General features: G+C 35.7%; 1 protein-coding gene across 2 annotated transcripts; it reads left to right on the top strand.

The window, feature by feature from the left end:
* Window positions 1-86: 86 nt before the first annotated feature.
* LOC144437543 (uncharacterized) lies at window positions 87-27,247 on the top strand. 2 transcript variants are annotated; one of them, XM_078126494.1, is made up of 22 exons: window positions 87-188; window positions 3,574-3,912; window positions 5,852-5,998; window positions 9,160-9,468; window positions 9,945-10,016; window positions 10,470-10,812; window positions 11,201-11,444; window positions 11,891-12,038; window positions 12,412-13,812; window positions 14,316-14,463; window positions 15,612-15,826; window positions 16,161-16,427; window positions 16,737-16,934; window positions 17,741-17,941; window positions 18,504-18,677; window positions 19,360-19,458; window positions 20,197-20,289; window positions 21,199-21,313; window positions 21,732-21,958; window positions 23,061-23,254; window positions 23,788-23,956; window positions 24,675-27,247. In XM_078126494.1, the coding sequence occupies exons 2-22, from the start codon at window positions 3,583-3,585 to the stop codon at window positions 24,711-24,713; spliced, it is 5,133 nt and encodes a 1,710-aa protein (XP_077982620.1). In that variant the 5' UTR covers window positions 87-188; window positions 3,574-3,582; the 3' UTR covers window positions 24,714-27,247. The 2 variants fall into 2 exon arrangements, with proteins under 2 accessions (XP_077982620.1, XP_077982621.1); XM_078126495.1 differs by lacking the exon at window positions 9,945-10,016.

Here is a 27,247-nt window from a genome sequence, read left to right as displayed (position 1 = left end):
AAAGGCGACTATTTCTGAAAATGACGTCATATAGGTCAATGGTGAGGGGAAGTCCCATTCTAATCTGCTCGACTGTCGATCGCGATTGTGTAGCGCATCTAGGAAATTGCAACATTAACTACGTGTGAGTTGCTAAAATTACTTCAAAAAATGTGAAGAGAAGACTATATCTTACCTGTAATACTCATGTAAGTAAATATCTACTAACATGTGAACATAATAACGTGTATTTTCGTTGCACTGCGCACACTATGATAAAAATATACGAAATATGCGACGTACTTGCCATTAGAAAATGGCGGCCAGACCACTCAACTGACGTGCCATAGAATACCATCACCACTGCAGGTCCAAAGTACACGTCGGACATACATGGCAGAAATTTCGGCCATATTTCTTTGTTGTTAGAGTTAACAGGAGTATAAAAAAGTGATATTCTTGACGGTGAATTCATTTTTTCTGTAATACGGTCATGTATGATGTATGCGGAAGTAGACTTACATTACAACGAAAGTCATAGTCTCGCTGCCAGACTCGTGACTATCGTTCCCAGTCTGTATACTAGTATGTTGTATGCCGAGCGGCTTAGTCACGAGAATAGAGGGACTAGTCCAGTGTAACAATATTGATAAAGATGTTTGTTACGCCTGACAATTGACGAAAAGCTGTTGGTAAGATTTTTGTCTAGCTAGACGATAAAATGTAAGCAATGTTAGTGAGATTTTTGTCAAGCCAGGTGACGTTTCGTTTCATGGTTTATGATTTCCGTTGTAGTTACTTTGGTCGGAGATTGAGACAAAACATGTATAACCTCTGATGCTCTGACACATTCAAGCAGTTCCCCCCTACACAGGCGCCAGTAATTCAAACAACATACTACGTTTGAGTAATTATACTGTCAAAGTACTCCAAGATACTACTGAACTACACAAGCAAGTTTGTCAAATATATAATATGCACCGCAAAGTAAGAACTAACTTCAGATTGGCTCACTCAACAAAAAAACCAAACCACCTCACTTAAATATGTTCTAAAGATTAAACAATCTAAAAGTTGTTCTTCCTTGTCATAGTCCTGTTTACAAACATTAGTAAGTAAAAACCATGTTGCTATGTAGTGTATGTGTGCAAGCATGACCAACTTCCTGGTAGTTCAGAGACATACAATCTACCTTTCCTTTGCCATGCCCCTACCAAAGTCATGTGGATTTCCTTTAGAATGATTTAGACATGTTCAAAAAAGAATATTCTACATTATTCTGAATATTCAATTGCACTAGCAGTACTTTGCATTTTACTGTTCGGTTATACAAATCAACAAACTTGTGCAGAAAGGAAATAACAATAGTTAAACAATAAAGGTATTATGAGTAATATAATGTGTCACATGACCATTACCTGCTTGTTTGGGGAATTACCCTGCTGAAATGAATTGTGTAGCGGAATAATACAAAGGTGCACACTACATCTTACTGCCATTATTCCTTAGTCTAGCTGCTAGACCCTGGCAATTCTACTGATTGTAAAAGTGACCAAAGGTTACATAGCTTTGAAGATGTCAAAGGCTTGGAACTCAGCACACCAGCGCTGCATGGTCCAGAGGTACTGATGTACTCAGCTTTTAATTCTGCAATATTGTGAGCTAATAGATCCAAGGTCTTGTTACAACACTACTGTCATCCTCAGCATTTGCTTTTAAAGGAACCTTCCAAGCACAGATCTGAGGTCTTGTTACATTGAGACTGACTATTCCTTTGGTTTTCTTCAAAGCCCAGAGTTAACAGCACTAAGTCTATGAATTACTTTGTTTCATTTTCAAGAAATCACAAAATGAAACTCATCACTCTATAGTGTGGGATATCATTTGCATTATACAGTAAGTCTTGAGTAAGTCTTTGTCATTGAAAAAAATACTTCTCACTTTCATACAAAATGGTTCAATTATTCTGGTTGGCTGTACACTCCTCTACTCTTGTGTAGAACTACAGAGGGTTCTGTCACCACCAGTCTGGATACCAACATGGTATTTTAATCATCTCTCTCAAGATTTGATGAAGGGTAGCACTAGACTATGTGTGCACTGACTGAAATGAGTCATGTAAGCAAAGCCATGCACAGTCGGGGCACTATTTAGTTTATAATGTTCATTTTGAACCAATTGTATGGATTGTATATCAGGTTAAAAGGTGATACCCATGTGTTTCATCTGGATTCTAGACAACTGCATACCATGCACACAGGTAATGGTGAATATGATAGAACTCATGATATGATGCTTGAATGCAAGTGTTGTGTACTCAGGGTATATTCACAAGTTCTTGCCATATTCTGTGGCCGTACTTTCACAGGTGTAGTGAGTGAAAGTTCAGCAGAAAACACTGCAAGCATGACCCTCATGGGGTTCTGTTATCATTACATATGCTTATCCATGACCAGAAATTTCTTTAAAAATCAAACTGTACAATCACACAATTTCCATTTCATTTACAAAGACTGATTACACACTCATATGTAGGTATGCACTCATATTTCTGGTATTGCATACAACTAGTAGTATGTAAATACAAGGTGCAAGTTATCACTGGCACATAATATTTAGTAACTTACAATGAATAAAATTTGTTAAGCGTACTGGGACAGACTGAGATTCAGAATAAAGTAAAGAAACATTGTAAAGGAACAAAAAAGTGAGAGATGTCATCAGAAAAAGAGAAAGGCACTGAATAAAAAATGGATACTACAATGTATTTAATCTCGATGTCACCACTGATCGTAATGATAACAATTATAATGTAAGAACCTGACATCAAATTATTGGTCTCTAGAAAAGAGTTAGTCTGGATGCCAATGTGGTATTGAATTGTCTCGAAATAAGCGATCTTCAGATTCAAATCCAATTGACAGCTCTAGACTACAAAATAGTCTAAGTACTCTAAGGTAATCATGAGAGCACCGGTATATTGTGTATGTTATAAAATGGATGCTAATATCCTAGTAAAGGTCAGTTGTTGAACAAAGTTGTTCAAATGCCTTTTAATGTTTCACAAAAGAGGAAAACTTGCCGTCCTCACTCGGCCCTCATCATCCCCAATCACATGTATCTTGAAAATACCAAAACACAACGAAAAGTAGTGATGCTTTAACACATTATTTCGTGGGGCTTAGGGTGCTTTTCTGCAAAACCTTGAAATTCAAACGGAAATTAATGGGAACAAAATATTTTTTTTTTACATAAAAACGTACTTTTGTGTTAGAATGATCAACATGAAAAACCTAGAAATTCAGATTTCAATAAAATTGAGTTGTCACGTACCAATGTTTGTTTTCGTTTTACAATCACTATAAAAACTGGAAGCATAATTATTATATTGCATGATCATCGTATAATGGTCGTGACAACAAATATTGATTATCTGAATGAAACATTAATGATGCAAATGGTAAGAAAATGGTTTAAAATGAGGTAATCGCTAAAAGGTAATTGATGTATGCTCTATTGTTCAACGGTCACATGGGTGTCACGTGAGATCCTTCCACCTCACTCTGCTAATGCCAAAACGTTTCTATTCAACAGGTAGACATCATGGAGATATCTTCCCATATATTACCTCCTATGTCTTCAGACCCAAGAATCCCTATTCGGTCTCTTGATAGAAGTGATAATGGAAACGAGTCAAACATGAACGTTGCTGCTCAGAATAATCCCCTGCCACAGTCAACTATAGCACTGACTGTTGAGCAAACTATACGAAATACCAGAGCCAGGCTGGAACAGCATCTTAATCAAAATACAACCAGCTCTGAAGAGACTCTACAACTTGCCATGGATGTTGTCAATATACCCTGCCCACTTGGAGTGAAATATGCTAAGTTGGATATACCTGAGCTACTGAGACAGAATTACAATTTACAGGTAGGTGCACAGGTGAATGCTAAATTATCAAGTTGCTCAGTGTTGTATTGGAGTTGTGGAAATTGAAAATTTTCTCAAGGCTGTGTTTTATCTTCTTTATAACCAAATGCACAACCTTCACAGAATAGTGGTCGTCATGGTTTCACAGGAATGTAAGTGGGTGGCCGAGTTCAACCTATAAATGACACTGGACAGTTAACCATAATGATAGATTTTTCGGTCACCCACTCATCACCTCTTTAAAGTGTTACAGTACAAATTGATCATCTGTACAGTGCATGTCTCAAAATATTGGTCAAACTGCTGTACATGTATTTCTTTGTCACAACTAATTTTGATTATACAAATTTGAAAACATGTTGTATTATGTTCTACTAATCAGGCTCAGTACATTAATACATGTAGTGTATGACCTTGACTTACAATACTTGGTACTTTAAAAGTTAGAAAAAAAACGGGAATAAACAAAGCAAAATAAATATTGGGTTGAAGTAGATAACAGTATAAATAACTTAGGAAGCCAAGAAATGGTATTAATTTAGTCACATATAGTGCTTGCTCGTAGTTATGATGTAGTGTGCACCTTGACTTAAATTTAAAATCATGATGAGACAACAGCCACAGCCTTGTACCTATGTAGATATTGTCATGAATTCACTAGCCTGTATATGCATAGTGTGGATGCCAACGTGGTCTCTAACTGCCAACGTGGTCTCTAACAGAACCACTAGTCTCAGTGGATACCAACGTGGTCTCCAACTAAGCCGCTACTGTTTAAACTTTTTCTGTTACTTTGTTCAAGAAATTTCAAACCTATTCTCAGTTGAAATAAAAATTCTGGGGTCACAATTCCAATATTTGAAGTAGAGATCAATCCAATATGGCCACCAAATACTGCGTAACCTCTATGAGAAAATAAAAGATTGTAGATTTCCTAATTTTGTGATTTCAATAAGACCAGGAACAAGCTACCACATAGGAAAAGTTTGGAGAGATTTTCATAACTTTGATTTTCAATGAAATTCATCCCCAACAAGATGCATTCTACCAACGTATGATAACATGTTGATTTGTTACATGTATATCTGATTATGGTATAAACTGTGAGTCATGATGCCTATTGAGCTAAATCCAAAATTAACACCCACTTGTCAAAGAAACACCCCCAGGTAATCTTTGATTGAGATTGGAATACAATAACTCCTTATTGGAAGAACCAATGTTTATTTAAGTTCTAGTACAAGGTGTCAGTTTTTGCCAGTTGTTGTTATTTTGTGCTAGTTCATAGATATGTACACTTTCCTGATGTTCGTGTATAATCAGTTGTGATGTAGGTATGCATGGATCCAATTATATGTCAACATATAAAAAATATACTTAGAATACTGAATTGGGTTGATCACTGGGTGATCATACATGTGACTGTCTGAGGGAATACAACAACATAGTCCGAAAATATTAACAAAAATCCTGAAAAATAATCCAGATGCAGTTACTTGGGCAAATAGTCCAGATATAGTCATACTTTCGGCTTTCATAGAAGGCTGACTTGCTACTAGACTGAAAGATCTGTCATCGATCCACTTAATATCTAACCATTCACTTCCCATTAGTTGGAGTTATTACATAATATGTATGCTCCAACCAATTGATTAGCAAGTCATAAGTGGAAGCAAGATGGATCTTTCAGTCTAACTTACAAGTGCTAGATGGTGAGATAGTGTTATATCCCAGATACATAAGGTTTGAAATATTGTTTATAGGGTATGTTGGAAGTAAGGATTTATACAAATAGCCCCTAAAGTGTAATCAGTAAAAACACTATTATAACATTTAATAAAAAAAATAAAAATAGAACAGTTGTTATTGACAACGTTTATTGGATATTTAATACATGATACAGTAATTGTTTTTATTTGCATTTATTTTCCCCCTGTAGGGTCCAAACACTTTACCTGCACTGAAATCAGCATTAGGAATTCTTGGCAAATATGGAGGCAATTTGCTGAGAGAAAATCGACCATCTGTGTGGAGATGTGTGCGTTTCTCAAATGAAATATTCCGCACAAAAGTGGACAATGTTGACGTAAGTACAATATTATGTTTAAAACAAATCAAACTCTGGTACCTAAAACAAAGGGGTTGGTTGAGGGGGTGGGGGGGGGGGGGGTAGGCAAGAGATGGGAAGGGGACAAACAGTATATCTGTGGTGCTCCTTCCAAGGACATTTGAGAGAACTTGTTTTATCTGTAATTTTTCTTAGAAAGGGAACACACTGCTTGGTATCTATTCTGTCTTGTTATGAGAACCTGAATTTCCACGAAATGTATTAAAGGTTCCAGACTAGGAATAGAGATACATGTATTCTAAATTTTTGTAAATATCTTGTAGCTTCACCTTTACATTGTTGGGAGAACAATTGTATATTTCCGTATCAAATCTACAAGCTTTCATTTTAAACCTAGACTTCATTCACAAAGCTCAATTTTCACATAATTTATCAACATCATTATGTTAAAAAAACCTTATGACAGTCACATCTGTCAGTTGCCACTTACTTACCCATATTCATATGCAGTAAATACCACTTACTGTGAACTCAGCTATTGCTTATAAAGTATCTAGGCAAAAATAGTGTTGGTCCCACCCACATGTTGAAACTAAGCCAGTGTAAATTTGTTCTATTTATGGTATACAGAAGTTTGTAATCTACGGTACAATTAATAGAACCCCAGTGTTCATTCGGGGGGAAACAACTGTTTCCTGCAAAATGTTGGAAATAAGTTTCTGGTGATAAAAGCAGTCAATCTAGTTTTATATCACCTTCAGTTGAGTCAGTGTGTGAAATGTGAGCCTCAGAAAAGTTGCGGTAGATTGAGTTTTTGTCAAAGGAATTTATAAAATTTTACAGTTTTTCTTTGATGAGAGCAGCCATGATTACAGTTAATAATAGGGAGTAGTAGATTATGATAAAGAAATTGTCAGCCATTGTAGCTTTTTCCTATGGAAGGACTGCTACAATGATGATTTCTACTGTAATATTACTTACAAAAAAAACACTATTAACATTTGATTAAATTCATATTTTTATAATGACCTACATGTACATGTAATATACATAAATTACATGTAACCTCTAGTTGGTGAAGCATACACATGTCAATGAGTCATAGTTCAAACAGCTGTTGTTGAGTATTATGTATTTATATCAGAGGTTTTAAAGATTCTGTAGAAGCTATATCCTGTTTGTTTTGTACATGTCCTGTTTTACTAGTATACATGTACTAGCCTGTCTACTGACGTCATGTTGAATGTAGACTTATCCCCTTTTTTCCCCAATTCCACATCATGTTCCTGACTCTAACCCTTTCCCCATTTCTGCACTATTCCCCGGCAACTCGCAACCCCTGCAGGCACCCCCCCCCCCTTACCCATTTCTGCACTATTCCCAACTCCTAACCCTGCAATCACCCATCCTTTCCCTATGTTCTAACTATTCCAAACTCTTACCTCTGCAGCCCCCCCCCCCCCTCCATACCCATTTCCACACCATTCCCAAGTCATAACCGTGCAGCCACCATCCCTTACCCATTTCCACATTATTGCCAACTCTTAAGGCCTGCAACCACCACCATTGTCACTCCATTCTCAACTCTTAACCCTTGCAGCTACTCACTCCTCCACATTGCTGTTTGTACATTTACATACATTACTACTACTCTAGAAATAACATCATTGCAGAAGTACAGATGTAGTAATTTTGAAATACAACATATTGTTAACCTATCTGTAGTCTTGAAGGACTAATGCACAACAAGCCAAAATTAAACAAATCAAAATTGCAGTAAGGATAGCTGATATAGTGTATATAGTAGCATTAGTAAGTACATATGTCACAATCAGTCAATCTATATTTGAGGACCTGACTATCTGAAATTGAGGCAGTGTTTAACTTTAAAAAGTTTTGGAGTCATACATTCTAGATAAAGAAATTATACAAATAGTCGTTGGTCCTTCTTGCTTGTAAAATTGAATTAATTTTTTCTGTTTTAGGGGATTCAATTTGATGCTTTCATTTGCAGATCTATAGACTTAGAACAGACTTTGATAAAGCAGTGTACTTGCATGGTAGTTTCCTGCTACATCTGAAGTAGATCATGTGACATGGGTGTAGTAAATTATTTATTTATGAGGTATTCATTATAAATAAAATCATTGTCCATATTTACTTTAACCAAATATTTGACATGGTTCATTATTAACCCAGCCAGCTGACATTCCCTTTGTTCCTTTGTGTAATATGAGTGGTTTTCAACACTAATATAACAGGTACAGGTACAGTACACCCTTGCCTTGATACAGTGACCTCTGCCATTCCTTGACTTAGATATGTCCTAAACCTCATCCTTACTAGCATTCCTTAACATGGTCTGGAATCCTAAAATCAGGAAAGTATGGATTTTTAGCCAGGGATATGCTTATACATGTGTGTTCACTGATCAGTACTAGCCTGAAATATTCATGCTGCCATGTTCAACTTCCTCATTTCACAGAAGAGTATGTAATGGATTGGGATAAGTGCAAGTCCCAGTCAACATTTGAATAGGCAGTAATATTGACTTTGTAATAATAGACTGTGGTAGATATGATGTGGAGATGATGACGATGATGATCTTTCGTGATAAAACACTTGATTGTCAACTATTGTGTTTTTGTGAAGGGAGCACACTTTTATGTAATACTACAACGGGTATGTCTCTATTGTCAAGTATTGTGTTTTTTGTGAAGGGGGCACACTTTTAGTAATACTACAGCGGATATGTCTCCATTGTCAAGTATTGTATTTTTGTGAAGGGGGCATATTACTACATATGAACAATACAACTGTTCATGGTTCCAAGAAATCAACAGGACAATGAAATATATTTACTTTGGAATGGTCAATTAGAAACAAATGTGACGTTTTGATGTGTCTGCTATGGATCTTGATCACACAATCATATAGTTACTTTTGACCGGTAATTGAGTCACTTCATCTATCTACTACGGCCATTGATTACCTAGAGATGGTTATGTGATGGTGACGGCCATAGTAGAGAGATCGAAATGTGGCATTTGTTTCTATTTACTGAACATTCCAAAGTAACTATATTTTACAGTCCAAGCGTATTACATTCTTTTCAAGTTGATACCTGAATGCAGTTTTGAGTTTTAAAATGAAAATCAAATCTTTTCTGTTGACTTTAGGGATCAAGGGAAATCTTGAAACTACTGGGCTACACACAAGAAATAGAAGATGGGTTGGCCTATCCTGATGAAATAGAGGAGCCAAATCTTGAAGATGTTACCAAAATAAGTGCTGATATCATCATTGCAAGATGTGAAGTGGATGCAGTTATGAACAATACTCATCAGAATCCAGACTCCGTAAAGCAATATCTGGGTGGTTTGAATACTCATGGTCAAGTCAGATCAGCCCAAGATCTACTGACATCAAGACCTCTGGGAACTCCTCCAAAAGGCATTGTTGCTGGTGGAATTGCTCTGCCTGGAATGGTTAGTGTAATCTGATCTGGTCTAGTCTAATCTGATCTAATGTAATCTAATGTAGTCTAATCTGATATATAATCTAATCTAATCTAATCTAGTCTAATCTGATATGATAATATATAATATGATATAATCTAATCTAGTCTAATCTAATCTAATCTAGTCTAGTCTAAAATAATCAGATCTAGTCTAATCTAGTCTAATCTAATCTAATCTAGTCTAGTCTAAAATAATCAGATCTAGTCTAATCTAGTCTAATCTAATCTAGTCTAGTCTAAAATAATCTGATCTAGTCTAATCTAGTCTAATCTAATCAAGTCTAGTCTAATCTATTCTAATCTAGTCTAGTCTAATCTAGTCTAGTCTGAAATGATGTAATCTAGTCTAATATGTAATATAAGATAATCTAGTCTAGTCTAATCTAATGTATTCTAGCCTAGTCTTATCTAGTCTAATCTAATATCTAATTTAATCTAATCCAGACAGGATATTCAAAACCTCTGCGAAGGCCTCCAAAAGGCATTGTTACTGGTGGTATTGCACTGCCTGGAATGGTTAGTGGAATCTGATCTGGTCTAGTCTAATCTGATCTAATGTAATCTAATGTAGTCTAATCTGATATGATCTAGTCTAATCTAGTCTAATCTAATGTAATCTAGTCTAATCTAATATAGTCTAGTCTAGCCTAAAATAATCTAATGAAGTCTAATATAATATATAATCTAGTCTAATCTAGTCTAGTCTAATCTAATGCAATCTAGTCTAATCTAAAATAATCTAATGTAGTGTAATTTTTAATATAATATAACCTAGTTTAGTATAATCCAATATATTGTAGCCTAGTCTTATCTTGTCTAATCTAATATCTAATTTAATCTAATCTAGACAAGATATTCAATATAGTTGAAAGGGCTGACATTACTAGATGATTTTAGACAACCAAGTTTACATCTGATGATAGAATTTACAAATTGTGATATTAAAAATGATGTTGTTTTTTCTAACAGGTTTCAGTACCACCAAACTCTAAATCGAAACTGTCTGCATCTCCTGCCAATGGAAAGACTGGTCTTAGTACTATTACAAATGAGAAACAGCATGTATTGATTCCACAATCTGTCACTACAGATGCACCAACTAGTACTTCACCAAACTCATCATCGTCCAGTGATAACATACCTGGTTTAAAACGCCCCGAAACTCTTCCAGTGCCGCTACCAAGACCAAGCAGTGTATCAGACAGCCAAATATCTGAACAAAAATATGTCCCAATTACGCCTCCATCTGTTGCACCCAAACCTATTCCAACTAGAGAAGTTACAAGAGAACCCAAACCGAAGAAGAAAATAGGTAGGATTATTCAGTACCTTATTTTGACCTACTTTATTTGTGTTGCAATGAATTGAAACTAAGGAAAATGGCTACAAAATCGATGAGGTTTAGTCAATTCATGATTCACTATTTTGAAGACATGAATGAAAGTGAATGCATTTTATCCCATTTAACATCCAAGTTCGTATTGAACAGTGAATTCACATGGTATTCTTTAAGATCTGCTACAAAATGGTTTTAATAGAATTCCTGTAATAACTAAATTGTTCTTTATTGACACTATTAGGTCTAGTAACTGGGTGGCTTTCAAAAACAATCTAAGAACCAAATCTATACCATGTCTGTAATATCCTTATTATATGCTTCACAAACATGACACGCTAATTTTGGTTTTTCTCAACAAAAGCTGAAGTAAACCTGTGTGACCTGTGCGGTAACAGTGCAGCAACTAAAGCCTGTGATACATGTGGTAACAAACAGTGTGAGAACTGTGATGAACTCTGGCACAAACATCCTGCCCGAAAGGAACACAACCGGAAAGAAATTATTCCAGATGTTCCTAGCCCAGTGAATGAGGAAAGTGTTCTCATAGCAAAAGAAGATGATACAGTGTTCAGTAATTCAAAGACACGTCCAGTTGCGCGAAGCAGGTAAACCGACTGTATAAAATGTTCAGAATGTTTCCTTTATGCACCAAGTCTTGACAGTGTGCGGTGATGCCAGATCTTATCATGCATTTGCTTTTAACAAAATAACGTAGTAGAATAGGTGACTTTATCTCTGGAGAGTCATTTCATGATTTTACATCACCTACAATTACTTGTGATTTCAGAGAAACGTCAAGTTGATCTTGTGCTTTTATAGGGTATCTTTGCTATGGGCTATTGCATGATGGGAGTCAGCTGAAATAATATATTCATGGTTGCACAATGAATATTCATGAGAGATGTACACTGAAGGGAATAAGCACTCAGGATTCAAATTCAACATTTTGCTTTCAAATTTTACTGTATATCACAGCTGTTTGTTTTTGTAATTGTTTTGTCATGTATAATGACACAAAGTGTAACTAATTACTTGTCTTTTTCCTGTACAGAAGTGATGTTAATTTGTCGTCAGATAAAAGACCCACACCAGCACCCAGGCAACGAATCAGAACAGACCCCATGACAAACTACAAAGCTCTGTCCCCAGGGGATCAACAACTACGTGCGCACACTTTGCCACGACAGCAACCTTTTAATGTAAGTATTTTGTCTCATAATCTCAGACCACCATGGATTCTTCCATGTTTTACAAACTATGCCAGCAAGTGATAAGGAATCATACTTGAATGGTTAAAAAATGAAATTGTATTCTTTCTGGTGTGAATATAATTTCTGTCAACTACAATTTCAAGTGATAGACCTGTATTAAGTACGATTTCTGCCAATTGATATTTCATTTGAATCAATTTGAAACTAAAGATTTTTGTTTTGCTTTTGAGGGATACCTAAGCAAAAGTTATCCTGGTAAGTATGCATTGTCAAAAAAATATATGTATTTTCAGAAACAACAGTGAAATAATGTGGTGCTGACTAATATGTCTGAATGTTCTATGCTTTTTCCCCCTTCTAGGAATATCCTCACATTGATAGGAGATCTCAAACCATGAAAAAACCAACTCCACCACCAAAACCTGAAAGACCACTTTCAGTCGGGAATTACAGTGGAAAAAGTCCAAGTGGACTAACAACACCAACAAACTTTACTCAAGGAAGTAGTCCTATTCCATATCCACTAAATACACCTGACTTTTACTCCCCAGAAAAGATACCGCAATCACCAGGTGAGGTCTTGTTGAGTGCAGATGAAGAAAAACGATTGACCTTAACTCGGGAAATTAAAAATGTAGATATTGAAATGACCAGGAAAAAGATTGAACAACTTATGAAGCAGCAGTCTGATCTTGTAAGAGATAATCAATTTGCAAAACAGACATCATTCTACCATGAACTTGATCAGAGGCTTGCTACAGAGAAAGATAAACTTGAAACTCTAGTACAAGAAAAGCAAAAAATAGAATTCACACTTTCAACTCATCTACATAATCGAAGAAAGTCCTTCGGGGGTGAGCCTGGACATCCACAGCACTCTTTGCCACCAACAGTTAAACTTCCACCATATGACAATTATTCCCCTTATATGGGAAACCCCACTCCATATATGGACAGAGAAGGACAACAGATGCCATGGATGACAGGTAACCCAGCAACCATGCATAACATACCATCACCCGGATACCAACAGATTTCCTCAGAGCAAAGACTGGGATATGGACAAGGCTTTGGAGGACAAACAACATATGGAAATATATCACCATCACAGAGAGTTCAGAATGGAGTATGTCGCAAGTGTCGATATCTCAATAGTGTTGGATCAACTATCTGTAACAATTGTAAGACATCACTGGTTAGTGGTGAACCTACAGAAAATAAACTTCATCAAGATCTGAGGCAGCTAGATATCCAACCTAAAGAGTGTGCTAACTGTGGTATGCTGAACAAAGCTGATAGTATGAAGTGCAGTGTTTGCTTTATGCCGTTGATACTGTCTCCGTCATACAATGAAGTCATGAGGGACAAAGGCTACCCTCCACCACCAGTCAACAGAATGGTTGATGTTGCCAATGCACCACACGTAAATCGGCCACCAGTAGACCAACTGAAGTCACCTCCCCCTACAAAACCAAATTTGCAGGATGGAAATCAAGCCTGGGCCTGTGAACACTGTACATTTTTGAACACTGATCCAAACACCAGGGTATGTGCAATTTGTGACAAAACAACTACCAGCATACCACTGAAAAAGAAACCAGAGTTAAAACCTAAACCATTGATTGGAAACGGGAAAACTCAAAGTCAGAGCACTTCACAAGTGAAAGTTTCAAGTCCTGGAGCTGGGCCTGAAAATAAAAGTCCAATGACAGAACAGAATGTTACAACTCGATTTGTATCAATGCAGGAAGAACAAGAACAGGTAATTATTTTTTTTTACGCATAAAGTTTAAGATGGTATTTGTACATGTCAAAATTTGGATTTTGACACAACTGGCAGTTCTGAATGAAATAAGACAACTTTTTCATGATGGGAAATGCTTTAGAAATGTTAACAGAAAAACAGAACAGGAATATTTACCAGAGCTATTGATAATAGTAATACACAGATTTTAAATGGACATATGATGCTTGAATGTGTTCCTGTATATCATATGCTGTCTATATGTCTGTTTAGAAATTCTGACAGCTAAATTGGCCTGGTTGTCAAAATTAGAGTTAGTTGAATGACTACAGAGTCATGGCTAAACCCCCCCCCCCCCCCCCCCCCCCCCCAAAGTTCAACTGAGGTTGATCTTGTAGAAGACCTTGTAGTAGAATTGGACTAAGAAGTATGGATTTAAACCCCTTGTATATTAAAGTTATATCTCAATCATACCATGTGTGTGTCTGTATACTCGAGTGTATTGGATTTCTTTGTATAAGGTGTTAATAGAAAAATTGCAAGCCAAGAAAGAATGGGAGCAGCAACTTAAGAGAGAAGAAGAAGAAGAGAAACAGAGATTAAAAGAAAATAAAAAGTTTCCTAAAAAGACAGAATCTGTATTAGCTGCAGCAGCCACCACAGGTGAAGGTAAGTACTGACTTTTGGTTTAAAATTTGGATGAGAAAAATACTTTGTCAGGTAGTGCTATGCAAAAGGTTATTGGATGAGAGTAAAGGAAAGACCATATATGACCTGTATGGCTCCACTGTTAAGATGACACAGAGAGATCGTAGGATTGAATCCTTGTCCTTTGCTAATATAATATATTTGCATGTGATATAATGATAAATACTAGGTCATAGAGTGTAAACAAAAGAAATCCTAAAAAAAGCGTCTAGGTTGTAGGTATTGACAGGTAGCTACATTCATTTGTAGACATGTGCCAACATTCCTTTGATCATGGAAATGGGATGGGGGTGGGGAGGGGGGGGGTGGGGGAATTCTGAGTACGATTTGTATGTGAAAAATTATCTATCCATCTGTTTATCCTCTAAATGGGGTCAGTGTGAATATATTTTAAATTATTGAAAGACATTGTGGCAAATAATGAGATGAAGCCACCCACAAAATGTTGTTTGAAAAAACGGCTTTTAATGTCTGTTATTTTTGCCAAGGTAAGTATAAATAAGCATGCATGTAGACAGACTCACTTTTTCTACAGCTGTTTATTGAATTTGCCATTTAAAATGTACATGTGTTTGCTGTTTGTTCCTTCACTTCAGAATACTCTTACAGCTGTTGTGTATTTTTAAACCTTCATTATGCAAATTTAGTTATGGCTTCTAGCCAATCAGGCAGAATCTTTACATTTGAAAGGTGACTCTGGAGTCTTGCTGTTTGTGGTGATAATTTTTTGGCAGAGAACACATTGTAAAATGTAACAGGTGTTCTGATTGGCTTCAATACAAACCCTAACTATTTCAATCCTCTTCTAACAAAGCAAATGTAGGAACTTGTCAGTAATTGAACTTTTTGTTGAAAGTGGTATGAGTTGTTCAGTGTCACCATTGCGATGCAGATGGAAAGGGGTCTACTAAGGACAGGAGTCCTACATCCTTTTTTGACATATTCAAGTTCAAACACGTTAACTTTCACAGCAGAGAAAAAGAATGATTGTAAAATCACTGCATACATTCCAGCAACTAAACCAACAACAGTGAAGAAACCACTAGTAAAACATCACAAACTTGACATCTCCAATGATAGTGACTGTGAAATTATTGCACTCATTCCAGCTGCCAAGCCTGCTGCAGTAGAAAAACCAACTGTTAAACCCAATAAACTCGATGTCTCAAAGTGGGAACAGCAACACTTGGATAACTTGGATGCAGAGAAGGAACACCAAAGGAAGAATTGGCAAAAACAGGATGCAGCAGCCCAGCATTTAAGGGAGAAGAAGCTACAAGAAGAACAGAGAACTGACGGCTTGAGATTCATTAATCTGTTAAGGGTATGTTTTCTTAAGACTTGAAACTACACATTGAAATTTTGTCATTTTGATTGCTGTGATATCCATCGTCTAGATGCTATAACATGGTATCGAATCATAAAAAAGAGATCCGATGCTCAGATAGCATTAGACTATATTATCCATGGTTCATGTTCTTCCATAAACTGAGAGAGAGAGAGATATGCCATTCCTTCAAGAGGCCATATCTGTAAGAATTTGGTATTTATTTTGGCTTTTTAATGAGTAATACAAATGTAAATGTTACTTTTCTGTTATCTTTGCTTTTATGACATCTTTGTAACAAAACAATATTTTTGTCACAATATCTTTGTAGGAGGCAGAAGGCTTAGACTACAAGACAGAAGAATTAGAAATTGCTATGCAGCTTTGTGAGAGCAAGAATCCATTGAAATGGCTACAGGAGGACTGGGTTCATAGAATTGAGACTGTGGTTGCCTTGGTAGCACATGAACAGGACAAAGGGAAGCCAGCAGGACTTAATGGAGAGATGAGTCTTTCTGAATCTAAAGAGGCGTTATTGATGTATCAAGGTGATGTAGCTAAAGCTGTGGAAGAATGCAAAAAGCAAAGAGGAGAAAAAGTAAGAATTTTTCTTGTATTATCCTAAAGCTACAAACAAGCCTGCTCGTCTAGTTTCATATTGAGCCCCAGGTCTCATATACTAGTAGTCTCATATACGGAAATCGCGATGACACCCAACAAAGATGGAAATCTTTCACAGATGTTTGGAATCTTTGATAAGAAGAAATTGGCAAAGTTACTGTGTGTGTATGTGATTCAGTTACATGAAATCTATAAGTATACATTGCTTGTACAAGTTTACACCATTTTGATAAACAAAAGTACGAGTTGGGAAAGACAGGATTAATTGGATTGTTGTTGCTTTCAGATTGATGAGATTGCTGAGCTAGGCGGATACAGCAGAGATGAAGTGGCAGAGGCACTGAGACAAAACAAAGGTGATGCTGAGAAAGCTCTACTAGACTTAAACAAACGCATACTACAACCATTTCTAGAACGTTTATGGCAGTCAGAAGAATTTGATATCACACAGTCTGACATTTGTAGAGGAGATGCAAGCATGGAGGTTGGTCTCAGGTTTAACACTTTTTCTCTCCACAAATTTTATTTTCTAAAAACAAAGATTTTTCTGCTGTACCTTTCAATTCAGCACTAAGTAATATTATCATTAAACAAAGGATTAATATGCCATATTTCTGTTCCTGAAGTTCTGATGATTTTGCATATAAAGAATGCAAGAAGGGCGCTGCAGATTTGGCACAGTGAGGACTAGAATTTGGTTATAGCCACTATGGCAGTGTTTGAAGCAATGAACAGAAAATGTAAATAAAAAACTCTATGTGTTCTTACAAGACCATTCCGGTAGTGGTTAGGCATGTTTTGATTACTGGTAGATGCTAATAGAACAGTACAGTGAGAACAACATGGAGAATGAATTTGTCTTTGTACATTTTTGTACTGCACTACTCTATGACCCTCATTTCCAGCCTCAAAACAGCTTGTGAACAGCGCCCCCAGTGGCCAAACTGTGAAAATCTTTTGTCTCTCTGATAACCAGAATATAGTGTATTTATGTTCACCTTGTTATTCAGCAAACCTCCCACAAATGTAGGTAGTCAGTGAAGTTAGTATGTGTGCATGACCAAAGCAAAATTATTCTTGCCAATGATTGTACCCTGATCTGTTGTCTGTTTTAAAGTAAATTCTTGGTCTAATACAACTTTAGTGTAGTTCTAAATAACGATGTCATCACTTCCAAACTCTGTTCCCGTACCATCACCACCTCTCCCTTCACCCCCTCCTCCTTTTGACAGATGTGTCATCTATGAAGTGTAGCTAACCATGTGAAATGCTACTGTTATGTAATTTCAGAGACGAGTTCGTATGGTGTTGGCAAAATACGATATGCCAAGCTGGGGCAGAGCACAAACTGCCATTCGACTGATTGATATAGGAAAGTATGAAGTAGAGGATGCTATCATTGCAGCTAAGGAGTGTGGCACTGCAGACAGAGCCATGGAGTTCTTGGAAAAAACGTGTGAGATTTGCTTTGACACTGTACCAATGAACAAGGTAGGAAATATTTAAGTTACATGCAGATCATCATAGGAGAGTTTGTTTGGATTTGGTTTTCTTTAATAGAACAATGGATTCTTAGCTCTGCTGTTAAGAGCTTGATTTTCTGTCATCTGTCAGTCCGACCTATTGTCAACTTTTTCTATTTTAAACTTCTCTGAAATGGTTGCCCAATATTGCTTACATCTTTGGTGTGTACATTATTTTCTTCTTTTTTATGATTGTTGGGTCAGAAATGATGTGATTTCTGCTTGGAAACTGCACATTAGTTTTTTTGGGTTTTTTTGTTTGTTTTTTTTTTTGGGGGGGGGTTCATATATTTCATGTGTATGTCCCTATTTTGATTTATTCATTGGAATATTCTTTCTTTTAATTTTATATTTTTTATGAAATATTTGGGGTATTTTTTTACCTAAAATGGTATGTTTATACCTTCAGTAAAATGTTTGATAAAGCTGAGTGTGTTACTTTTCAAGAAAATTCCATCAACATCTATAACTGCTTTTCATGATGGTAATTTCAATTAGTAACATAGTAAGTCCTTTTTAACTCTCCGTAGCTGCATACCCTAATCCATTGTCAGTGCAAGATATGTCGGTCCTGTATGGTGGACTATTTCAACATTCAGATTCGCGAGAAGAATATTCGTCAGTGTACTTGCCCATATTGTGATCAACCCGACATGGAAGATCAGGAGACAGCAGATCAATATTTCCAGTTCTTGGATACTATGGTAAGCTTTACCCTCCTTCTTTAATTGTCTGACCACAATAACTACAGCCCATTTCAGTCTGCCATTCACCAGCTTTGTCTGGATCTAGTTGCAGTATGGTTTAAATGATTTATTTCATAATAAATCAGGACTTGCTACACACTTTCTGTGTGATTATAGTGAACAGTAACCTGCAACATGCTGTACATTGGCCATGAGGCCAGGCTATTTTCTCAAAGGCTCTATGTATGTGGTGGCTGCCAAAAGTGAAGGTTTTGGTACGGCTATTAACGGTAATCAATTGTCTTTGGTTACCCAAAAGGCTGAGAGGAAAAGTGATATTAGCTTCTAAAACTGATGTTTGTTCCATTAGCATAATATAAAATTGATTTATATGTCTGTTTTCTTTGGAACGTCATAATGGTCAATTTTGATACTTGATAGAATCTGTTATTAAAGACAAACCCCAACTCGTCATTTTTTCTCTCTGAAAAGTTGCAAGCTGATAACTGAAGGCGTGGCTTTAATGACAGTTTTAAAGGTATTTTTGCAGTTTTGCATCATTTAGTACTAGATGCGATATTCTATGAAAATGAAGGAAATAGACAAAAACTTGTAGTTTTCACCTGTTTTTGGAATCTTAATATTGTACTTCTGTCACCAGTAAAGAGAAGTTATCAGCTGCCTGTGTTTTGTTTCCTAGGTGAAATATTTGTTGGATGAAGAAACTCACACACTGTTCCAACAGAAGCTGAGAGATTTGTATTTGATGAAAGACCCAAACTTTCGATGGTGTTCACATGTAAGTCAATGGAAAGACTTTTAACCCTCATGACTAGAGAAGAGTTTTAAATAATCTGGGACCCAATTTCTATGAATATTTTCATAATTACAATAATATTACTTTATTAGGAAGTAACATTTCTTTAATTCCAGTCTAAAATGAAGTTGACATATGCCAAAAACTTACATAAAACAAGAATTTTGTCCAAACAATTTTGGCGGGAATGTTTTCAGTATTGAAGGGGTTAAAGCCGCACTAACTGCAACTGGAATATTCTTTGAAACTGTTTTGTTAGAGATAATGATAGTATTGAGTCATCTCGAAATGAGTTTGTGCAGAGTTACATATAACATGGCAGAGTAAATTCAATTAAAATGATTTTTGGGTCCACACCCAAAAATCAGCACCCTAACAAATCATGATTTCAACTTATTACAATACTACTTATAGGTAAAATAGACCTCTAATTGACATGTACAATGTATAATTATCAACATTTTAACAATTTTCAGTGAATATATTATTGTTAGTTGTCTTGAAAAATAATACCCCACTAACAGCCAATGCATCTTTAACTAATAATATCAAAGCATGTTGAAAAATTCACAGATCTTTAAATACAGGTGTTTAGTGGACCACAATTTTTCAGCTATATAGCATTTGTTATTTAAACAATTTGTGTGTTCTGTTCGAGTCACTGTCATCTAGTAATTGAGTGATATTTCATCTTACGATGATTTCTCTTTTCTTTTACAGTGTGATTTTGGTTTTTTGAATGATCGTCCAGAGCGTCTTAAAATGAGGTGTCCAGAATGTCATGAACACACATGCTTTAAATGCAAGAAACATGTAAGTTTGAAAATCTACTTTGAATGTCACATTTCTTTTTCTTTTTCAATTATTAAGAAGGCAGTCAGAATTGACTGTGTCATACTTGGTGAATTTATTTATGTTCTTTATTTTAAAGAAATTGAAAATTTAATATTGTTTCATATTGTTGTTAACAATTATGGTCAGTATCATATACTTGGTTATGTTGGATATGCAGTAGGTACATTTTTTGTATATGCCAAAATCACTCAGTCATTTCTCTCCAATCATTGCTATTTTCCCCATCGTCTAAGAAGCTGCAATATAAGTTCTCAAAAAATAAGACAAAAAGTGTGATAAGTTTTAAATGTAACAATTGAATTAATAACAGATATGAGAGAACATTTACAACCATGATATTTTTTTTACTGTGGTTGTACGGCTTGCTTGCCTTTCGCAGAGTTGTGACTTTGTTGCATATCTGATTTAAATGCCAGGTCATACTTTACCGTTGGTCCAATACCATATAAGATATAATAATGAATTAAAGTAATAATGATAATAATCTTTATTAATCTTAATCAAATTTGGAAATTCAAATACGGTCACTACTTGTGCAGTACCTTAGTGTTAAAAGAGGAAGAGTACCTGGGAAAAACATGTCATTCTGCACGGTCAAACTGAGCATTTGTGACCCTTCTTACATACAGATCTGGAAAATATTTAATCAAACACAGCTGATTCTGTGTAGGTTCAGACCCAGACTTCAGTAGCAAGAGGTGGACAAGCTAACAAGTTGGCCACTCAAGTCACTTCTGGAATGTAAATATCTTCAAAGGTAGTCCTTTTACGAGGAATTTGCTCTAGTTATAAACATAGCAAACTAATATTCAAACCTTAGGATAATAAGTTTAACCAAAGTACATTCTTTAATATGTATCCTTTCAGTGGCTTGATCAACATGAAGGGATAACATGTGAACAGTTCCAACGATGGAAAGAGGAAAATGATCCTGATCATCAAGCAGCAGGTCTGGCAGCTCACCTGAAGGAAAATGGAATAGGTATGGAAATAAAAAAGTCAACAATTGACTTGCCTTGAATCTACGCGTATCAACTTCAACGCTTTCCGTCTTCCATGCTTAGGGGATGAGGAGCAGAAATTCAAGTTCAAACAAGGCCACCCACACAGTCGCTAATGTCATCCTTATTTAATCAATCACGGATGGGAGGTGGGGGGTGGGGGGGGGTGGCAGGGATGGCAGTTATGTGATCTCAAGAGCTGGAGTGATGTCCTACACACATTGCATTATAGCTCTGTTGTTTCCATAGTACTAAATGCTAAATGTAGTAAATCAGTACGTGTCCATACTTGATTAAGGTTTCCACCCATCTACAAGTACACTATTTCTCCATCTTTCCAAGACAGCATATTGGAGATGACATTCTCACTTCATTTTTCTCTCTGTTTAATTCCCTCAGATTGTCCTAATTGCAAATTTCGCTATGCCCTAGCCAAGGGAGGGTGCATGCACTTCAAGTGTTCTCAATGTCGCCATGAATTCTGCAGTGGATGTAACCAACCATTCAAGAACAAGTGTACTCAATTTAAATCCTGTGCCAAGAAAGGACTGCATGCCCATCATCCAAGACTATGTCTTTTCTATCTCCGTGATGTGGACATTAAAGATTTACAGAAACTTTTGCAGGTAAGAATTTAAAAGTATAACTACACAATCATTTAAGGACAGATTTTTTGTTTCTTGAAATTGTTTGTGTACCAGTTTAACTCTGTTTAAAGGGGTATAGTCTGTATGTAATTTTTTTGGTATTGCCTGTAACTTTGTGGTGTACCAGTTAACTCTATTTTGAAGGGGTACAGTCTGTAACTTTGTGGTTATTGTCTGTAACTTTGTGGTGTACCAGTTAACTCTATTTTGAAGGGGTACAGTCTGTAATTTTTTGGGTATTGCCTGTAACTTTGTGGTGTACCAGTTAACTTTATTTTGAAGGGGTACAGTCTGTAATTATTTTGGGTATTGCCTGTAACTTTGTGGTGTACCAGTTAACTCTATTTTGAAGGGGTACAGTCTGTAATTTTTTGGGTATTGCCTGTAACTTTGTGGTGTACCAGTTAACTCTATTTTGAAGGGGTACAGTCTGTAACTTTGTGGTTATTGTCTGTAACTCTATAGAATAAGAAAATGACAAAATCTGTACAAAAGATTTGTTTTGATAAATACTGACTTGAAAGTAAATAAAGCTTGAAATATTTGCTTCAGCCTAAACGTTTTTCAAAACCTTCACCTGCAACCACCATAAACATTTCAGTATCTTAAACACAGTGGATGCCATCTGGGATATCATTCAATTATTGTATTATAAGTATATCTATTAATACATGTGTACCTTAGATTACTTGCACTGGTGTGTGTGCATACTAGTGGTATTTTCACTGCAGTGCAATACTGAAAACATTATTGCATACCTGCATGCAAATGAGAATATGCAAATGAGGACGCGATCATATGCTACACACAAATTGTATGATCCGTGTGTGATTTTTATAGACATTTTTGCCTTTTTAGATAAACACGTAATAATAAGAGAACCCCATGCCACATGAGTTTCAGTGTGGTGTACTCAGGAGTATATGCACTCGTGCTTGCAGTGTTATCTGCTGCACTTTCACTCGCAAAGCTCATGAAAGTATATGCACAGAGATCCCTGCAAGCACTCGTGCAAATACCCACGAGTACGCCACACTTGCACTCACATGTCATGGTGTTCTGTCATGTTATGTGTACACAGGATAACAATGTTCACTTTGATACCATGCCTCCACAACTTATCCCCCAACATGCTGATAATGAGGAGGAGGGGGCTGCAGCTAGACTACCTGACGAGGGCAAATGTAGAGTAGAGGAACAGAAAGAGACAAATGATGGCTTGAAAGACGATTTCTGTGGTCGCGATGCTGAGCAGGGCTTTGCAGGATTGTGCAAGTAAGTATATGCTCCACAACATATGTATGCTATTGAGACTAACTATACACCGAATGATTTAGTCACTGGCAAGTATTGTCATTGAGGAACATTTTAAACAACTCAGGGTGTTATACTTGTGAGCCCTCTGGCTTATACGACACAAAGAATATAAAATTTAATACATAATTAAATGAATAAATAAATATCACATATGTCTCAGTTGTAGATGAAGTTTTTCCTACGGTTAAAAAACCTCATGTAAAAAGTTTGTGGCATCAATGGGAAATTTTATCATTAAATGTTGTAGTTTATCATACATGTTGTTATGACTAAAGTTTGGCGTTAAAGTTATTATTTTATCTAGTAATGCTTTCCTGAGATCCCTGTATAGATTACAATAAAACAAAAATTCATTCTCTGGTGAATTTATCATTACTATTTACTATTGATCAAGCCATTGAAAGACTAAATATTCAGCTATTTTCTTTTTTTTTAACACATTGCCCAAAATGTTTAAAAATAATAAAGATAGTATGAAATTCTTTTTACAGGCTACATTACAGTGAATATTTGGTGGAATTGATTAAAAATAATCATATCGACCCCGCTGTCATGATGACTGCTGATGAGCTGAAAACGATTTTATGGAGAAATGAAATTAAAGTACCTGAGAGAGGAAAAAAAGAATCAGTTGCACAGTATACACACAAATTACTAGAGGTGAGTGGTTTATGTAAAATACGCAATGTTTTATACTATGTGTGCTTGTAAGTGAAGCAATAATTTACAGCCATTTCAAACATTCCATTTCAAAAATGAAAACTGCCATAAGTTGATTTTCGTGTTGAAGCTTTGAAGGTGATGAATTTAAAAGAGTGAAAAAAATTGATGGTAGAGCAACTTCATTGAGGTATTCTGGTATCTGCAATGTCTTGTCAGTTTCACCACAAATGAGCCATTAGATACAGACTTACTATAGGTATGGTGTAGTCTCTGGCCATGTGTGTGTGTGTGTGTGTGTGTGTGTTTGTGTGTGACAAAGTCACAAACCACTGGCCGATTGCCTTTTTATATTGTTGGGAATGTTACTTTTGTTGTCAAGTTCAAAATTATTTAATCAAAATGATCGTACCACAGGTGAGTGACTTGGGTAAACAAATATACCAAGACAGAATATGCCCTACCAATCAAATCCTCAGAAAATTATGCCAACAATAATTGCCATAACTCTGCAGTTGTGCTACTATGCATTGGTGCTATTTTTAGAACAACTGAACTGAAGCAATAAATAAGGAAGTCTAATTTTTTGCTCAAATGAAGCTTTTTGTAAAAAAAAAACCCACAACATATATAACCAATCATATCAATTTTAATCCATTTAAATTTAACCTGAAACTCAGTTACTTTACAGTTTACAAATATTTTTCTTTTTTTTCAGTTGATTCAACAACGTCTACCCCTTGAAAACCCAAACTGAATTGGGTAATATGAGGATAATGACTGGTTGCTGTATAACCGGAAATGTTGTTTAAATTGAACATTGCAGAAATACAAGATAGTACTTTGTATGTATGGGAAGTTTATCATGTATACTCCGAGGACAATACTTCCATGAATCATAAAATCCATAAAATGGGTGAATTTACTATGGAAATATACAAACTAATAATAGGTATTGAAAAAAAGATGAGCTGAATTTCATATATAGAATGCAGTGCCTTTTTTCTTATATATCCAGATTTACTTAACTTTTCTTTTTTGGTATTTCATTTACATCCTTTTTAGTATTTTTGTTTTCCTTGGGGGAAATATTGTTTCATTTCAAGGTTTTCACCAAATAAGATGTGATGGACACATTTCATTTTGTCCAGAAAAGTTTGCCTGTATTTGCCAGGATAAAAACCAGTTATTTACTTGACTTAATGTAGTGTGTATAATTATATGAAGTTATATTAAGAATATTTAGTTAAATATTATTTCGGAATTACTATTTTTTTTTGAGGAAATAGGGAATCCATTTATCGACGATTAAAAAGTTGGTGAAATAATACAACTCATTTGTAAAGAGGGAAAATAAAGAGCTGAGTTAATGAATCTGAAGATAGCTTAGAATGTGATATCTACAATACATTGTGTATATTCTATATCTATGGTAGAAAAGTTATATCAGGATTATGGCAGCAGTTGTCTATTTTGAAAAAAACCAGAAGTTTAAAACTTCAGTTTAACAGTATAATAGCCTTGTCTTTAACCAGTGAATTTTCATATATAGCTCTGATAATTACTTAGATGAAGAACACCAGTGAATGCATTATAAAGGGTCAGAAATCTAGATTGAGAGATTTGTACCCATGTTGTTGGGGGAAAATACTTATTCATCTGATAGATATGCCAGACTGTTAATATTTTTGAAGTACAGTTATACCAAAGTGAGACACCTGACTCCTGGAAATATTGGTGTAATCTTAAACTCTAAAACTCAAAACGTGCTTCATTAAGGTTTTATTTTGACCTTGAGTAATGACTGTGCAGATTAAAGTCATTCTGTAACACACATGCATACGCGCACGTGTGTGCGCGCGCACACACACACACACACACACACACACACACACATGCGTGCTTGCACACACACACACATATACACACACGTCAAAGTTGTTACGGTTAGGCAAGAAGGGGTTATGGTTATGTTTCATTCCCACCTTTTTCACGGGGAGGTGTGTGTGTGTGTGTGTGTGTGGGTTTTTTTTTTTTTTATAGAAAGTACCTTTTTCAGCATATAATCTACATATGAAACATCATATTTTGAAACAACTTTGGAGGCAATTAAGTTAATTGCTTTCAAATCTATCAGCAGTCATGATCACCTTGCAGATTATATATAGTTTGACTTCAAATCAGTAGAAATATCCACTCATGAAATATAAAAATCATCTGATGTACTAAAAAAATATGTATCCTCTATTTCTTGTTAATATCAATATTAATATGACATTGTCTGGCATTATTATTTTTTATTGATATTGATGCTATTATGAATTTGTATGGAAAATAATGTAGTATTTCATATTACATTGACTTTTGCCATGTCTAACATGCAGTTAAACATAGAACAGCATGGGAACAAATAAGTACTGAATACAAGTGTTGGTAGACCTGGCACTGTAGTGTATTTCAAACACAGTTGAACATTTCTGTCATAGATAACCAGGTTAGGCCATTTAGGCATGACATTGTCCTGTAATAACAATGTACAGTGTTTTGCAGGTTACTGTTGACTCCTCCTGCTTGTTACAATCAAGCAGAAACCAATCAGAAACTGCACATGTTATACACTGTATGATATCAAGAGTGAATGAATACAATATCTCCCTACATTTACTCAGACTGAATGAAATCACCAATTAGATGCATTGCAACTTGATGCAGACACACAGGCACCAAAGGTTAAATATTTTGATACTGTAAGTGAAAGGGTGACGGCCATCCTCTGTGGTGTTCATTTGATGTCTGCATGGCATATCTTTTAGACAAAATGTAGCAAGAAACTATTAATTCATTATTGTTATCTTAAAGTTTAAAATGACCAGTTTCTTATTGGTTTCTGCATGGTTGTAGCAAAGAGAGGGAGTGAACAGTAATCTGCAATCAGTTGTATCTATTCATTCTCATTCTCGCAATCCAGAGCAACATTTTTCCACTGACGCAACAAATAAAATTACGCTCTCTGGGCAGGGGTGTCTGTTAAGCCCTGTGTCAAGAGGCTAGTGGTTTTTCGACGATGATCCATGCTTTTGCTTTCATCAAATTGACAAAAATAAGTAGATAAATACATAGAAAGTGACAGGGTTGACGAAACTGTCATGTAATTCCTGTTGAAATGCTCATGTAATTGTAGTAAGCCTGTACAAAAAACGGCTTAAATCTTCAACTAATGTCACACCATAAGCAGGCTTTTACAAGATTGAATGAAATTACTCCTGTAATTGCCATTGATATAGAACAGGT

Source organism: Glandiceps talaboti, chromosome 7 (assembly GCF_964340395.1).
Source record: "Glandiceps talaboti chromosome 7, keGlaTala1.1, whole genome shotgun sequence".
Lineage (NCBI taxonomy): Eukaryota > Metazoa > Hemichordata > Enteropneusta > Spengelidae > Glandiceps > Glandiceps talaboti.
The sequence above is the reverse complement of the archived record's forward strand: the minus strand, read 5'-3'. Positions and strand labels throughout refer to the sequence as shown.

Excerpts from the sequence above, each read along its gene's own strand:
- LOC144437543 (XM_078126494.1), top strand. The coding sequence starts at position 3,583 with ATGGAGATATCTTCCCATATATTACCTCCTATGTCTTCAGACCCAAGA. Across the intron at positions 14,464-15,611 it reads AGCAGCCACCACAGGTGAAG|CTGCCAAGCCTGCTGCAGTA; the intron begins GTAAGTACTGAC and ends CACTCATTCCAG. Across the intron at positions 19,459-20,196 it reads ACTTTCGATGGTGTTCACAT|TGTGATTTTGGTTTTTTGAA; the intron begins GTAAGTCAATGG and ends TTTCTTTTACAG.